Source organism: Phragmites australis, chromosome 12 (assembly GCF_958298935.1).
Source record: "Phragmites australis chromosome 12, lpPhrAust1.1, whole genome shotgun sequence".
Classification (NCBI taxonomy): domain Eukaryota; kingdom Viridiplantae; phylum Streptophyta; class Magnoliopsida; order Poales; family Poaceae; genus Phragmites; species Phragmites australis.
This window is the reverse complement of record NC_084932.1, coordinates 25,381,227-25,384,263: the sequence shown is the minus strand read 5'-3', so window position 1 is coordinate 25,384,263 and position 3,037 is coordinate 25,381,227. Positions and strand designations below refer to the sequence as shown.

Sequence of the window (3,037 nt, the reverse complement as noted above, 5' to 3'; positions counted from 1 at the left end):
CACCGTCGGTGGCGCTGTTCTGCCACTTCTTCGTGCTACGGCCAGCCAGGAAGAAGAGAGGCTCCTCCACCGCGGACGTCGCTGGCTGCTGCAACTTCTAGCTGCGGGACGGCTTGGCGGAGCTGTACATCCCCCAAGTGCTGCAGAGCAAGTGGAACGATTTGTGGCGCGACTGGGTCTACGTCGACGTCAGCCCCCATGACCGCCTCACGCTGCCGGAGGTGGTGGCAGAACCCCAGAGGTCGATCTGGGAGACGGCGCCGGCGGAGGACGAGTGGATGCGGCCAGTGCTGAACCGCATCGACGACCTGCGCCAGGCGGGGCTGACGTCGGTGATGGTGGTGGCGGATTATCTGCGCCGCCGCCTGGCGCCCCTGCGGGAGCGGGCCCGCCCCAGTTGGATGTATACGGGCTCCCAGGACATCACCAGGACCCGGATCGGCGAGGACGAGGACCTGGATGAGGCAGCGCTGGCGGGCCTGCTCTGGGTGGTGACCGGCGTGGAAGACCTGACTAGGGCGGTGCTTCCCCGGGAGCAGTTGGTGCTCTACGCGGACTCGGGGCGGGTGGTGCTGCAACCGACCGGGGCGCCAGAACCCCGGGACTATCCAGATCCCTGGGGTAGACGAGGAGACGGGCGGCGCCCGAAAGACCGGCGGCGTGGACGCCGTAGGTGGCAGGCCACCGACGGGCGGCAGGGAGGCCGCGGGCGGTCGGACGCAGACCGGTGGTAGGGGTGCTGCAGGCGGCAGGCGGCAGGCCGGCCGTGGGGCTGCCGCATGCACCAGTCTTCAGGCTGGCAGAAGAGACGCCGCCAGCAGCGGAGCGACGGCCTCCGGGGACAAGGGAAAGCACCCCCGGACGTTCGTGCCTCAGCCGTCGTCCTCGTCGTCGCCGTCGCCTCCACGGCAGCGGCCGTCGGCGGGCAGCACGAAGGAGTAAGTTTAGGGGACTAACCTTTGTTTGCTTTCGGGCCACCTAAGGACGCCGCCGGAGACCAAAGGCGACAGGAGGTGCCGAGTCCGGCTCCTGCCCCTGAGTCGAGCGCGCCGGCTGAGCCGGAGCCGCAGGCGCCGCCCTGTCCCGAGGCGAGGGCAGCGGCCGAGCCCGAGCAACCGGCGCTGGCACAGCCCGCCCCGAGTACTTCGAGGGCGGGGCGAATGGCCTCGACGAGGGCGGTGCCGACGTGGCAGCAATCGGGGACCCCGAGCGCCTCTGCAGAGAGGGCTCACAGGGGACCCAACGCCCGACCGTCGTCCAAGCAGGCCGCAGAACCCCTCTCGGATGTGCTAGGAAGCGCCTGGGAGGTGATCGAGCAGCTGGAGGCGGCCGTGGCGGGGGAGCTGGTGTAGCTCGAGGCGAACTGTGCCGCCCTCGTCGAGGAGAGGGGGCGTTTAGCGGAGGTCGGCCGGCTCTTGGAGGCCCGCATCGCCTCGGCCCGCGCAAACCATGAGAAGGAGAAGCGCGCGGTGGTCGAGGAGCAGGAGGCGCTGGAGGAGATACGCGAAGAAGCCTTCGCCGCGCAGGAAGAAGTCACCCGCTTGGGAGAGATATCGCGGCGGCGGGCCGCGGAGCTGATCGCCAGGGAGCGGCTGGTGTGTGCTCGGGAGGAGGCCATCGTGCTGCACGAGGAGGCTGTGGAGGCCTCCCGGGCAGACTTAGCCCACCGGAACGATGAACTCGAGCGGAGTCGCGCCGAAGTCCGCCGTTGGGAGGAGGAGGTCGCGATCCGCGAGACCGACGTCAAAATCACGGCGACGGCTCTGGATGCCCGGGAGGAACAGTTAACTCACCGCGAAGCAGAGGCCGCCTCGACGTCGGCGGCCCTAACTGCTCGAGAGGAGCAGGCCGCCAAGTGGGAGGCCGAGCTGACCACTCGGGAGCAAGCCCTTGCTGCCCTCGCCAATCAGGTGAAGCGGGGGCAAGCCGAAGCCCCGGCGACCAGTGCCACCCCGACCAATGCAGCCGGGGAGATAACCCTTGAGGAGCGGCTGCAGATCACGAAGGACGAGCTCGAGACCATCACCGCCGAGCGGGCCAACGTCAAGCTGATGATGAGTGGTCGGGGCGACTTCGTTCTCAGGGGAGGAAAGGTCGGGCTCGGTCCGGCTAAGTACTCCTCGGGACATCAGACGAAAAGGGAAAAGACTTCATCAAGCATTAAGACAACATTGGAGTTGCGATCCCAAGGAAAAGCTTTCATTATATTCAAAAAAGGAGAGCCATTCGGAGGGATCACTCCCGTATTTACAACAAGTCAAAAGAAAACAAAAGACAAAAGCATACTGATTGGGATTCTTTTATCAACGGGAAAAATGAGAGAGCATGTTTTTCTCGCACAATCGATCATCTCACCAGACAGATTAAACATATGGATTCCAGAGAGGAAATAAAATTTGAAATAAGAACTGGACAATGATGATATATATTGACAATTTTGTACAACATTGGGTGACTTACATGGTTGGTGGTAGCCTCGGCCAACTTGGGCGGGGGGGACCCCCGGCCTGGGTGGCCCGAGCACAAATATGGCCACCTAAGGATAGAACTTGCGCAGATGCTCGATGTTCCATGCATTTGGGAACGGCTGCCCATCCTCCGCAGCCAGCCGAAATGAGCCTTGTCACGGGACGCCGATCACGCTAAAGGGCCTTCCCACATGGGGGACAGTTTATTCCTTCCTTCGCGCGATTGGACCTCTGTGGGGGCCACTGGCAAGGATTTCTTAGGCCGCCGGGGAACCGAGTGCTCTGGGATCGCTGTTCGCAGTCCCGAGTACTCTCTCCCGGATATGCCCTCTCCTGGTCCTCGGGGAACCGAGTGCCCGGAGACCACTGTTCATGACCCCAAGCACTCTCCCCCTGAATCTGACTGATCGGGTCCTCGGGGAACTGAGTGCTCGGGGGTCACTGCCCGTGACCCCGAGCACTCTCTCCCGAAACTAATTTCCTTTGGGTCTTCGGGGTACTCGGGTGCTCGGGGGCCGCTACTCGCGGCCCCGGGCACCCCTCTTCCTGGTACTCGGTTCTTCTGGTCG

The 3,037-nt window shown here is 64.1% G+C and overlaps 1 protein-coding gene across 1 annotated transcript; it reads left to right on the top strand.

The window, feature by feature from the left end:
* The first annotated feature begins 401 nt into the window (after positions 1-401).
* Positions 402-942, top strand: LOC133886441 (uncharacterized). The gene is made up of 2 exons (XM_062326147.1): positions 402-569; positions 613-942. Exons 1-2 carry the CDS (start codon positions 402-404, stop codon positions 940-942), a joined length of 498 nt encoding a protein of 165 aa, XP_062182131.1.
* Positions 943-3,037: the final 2,095 nt, after the last annotated feature.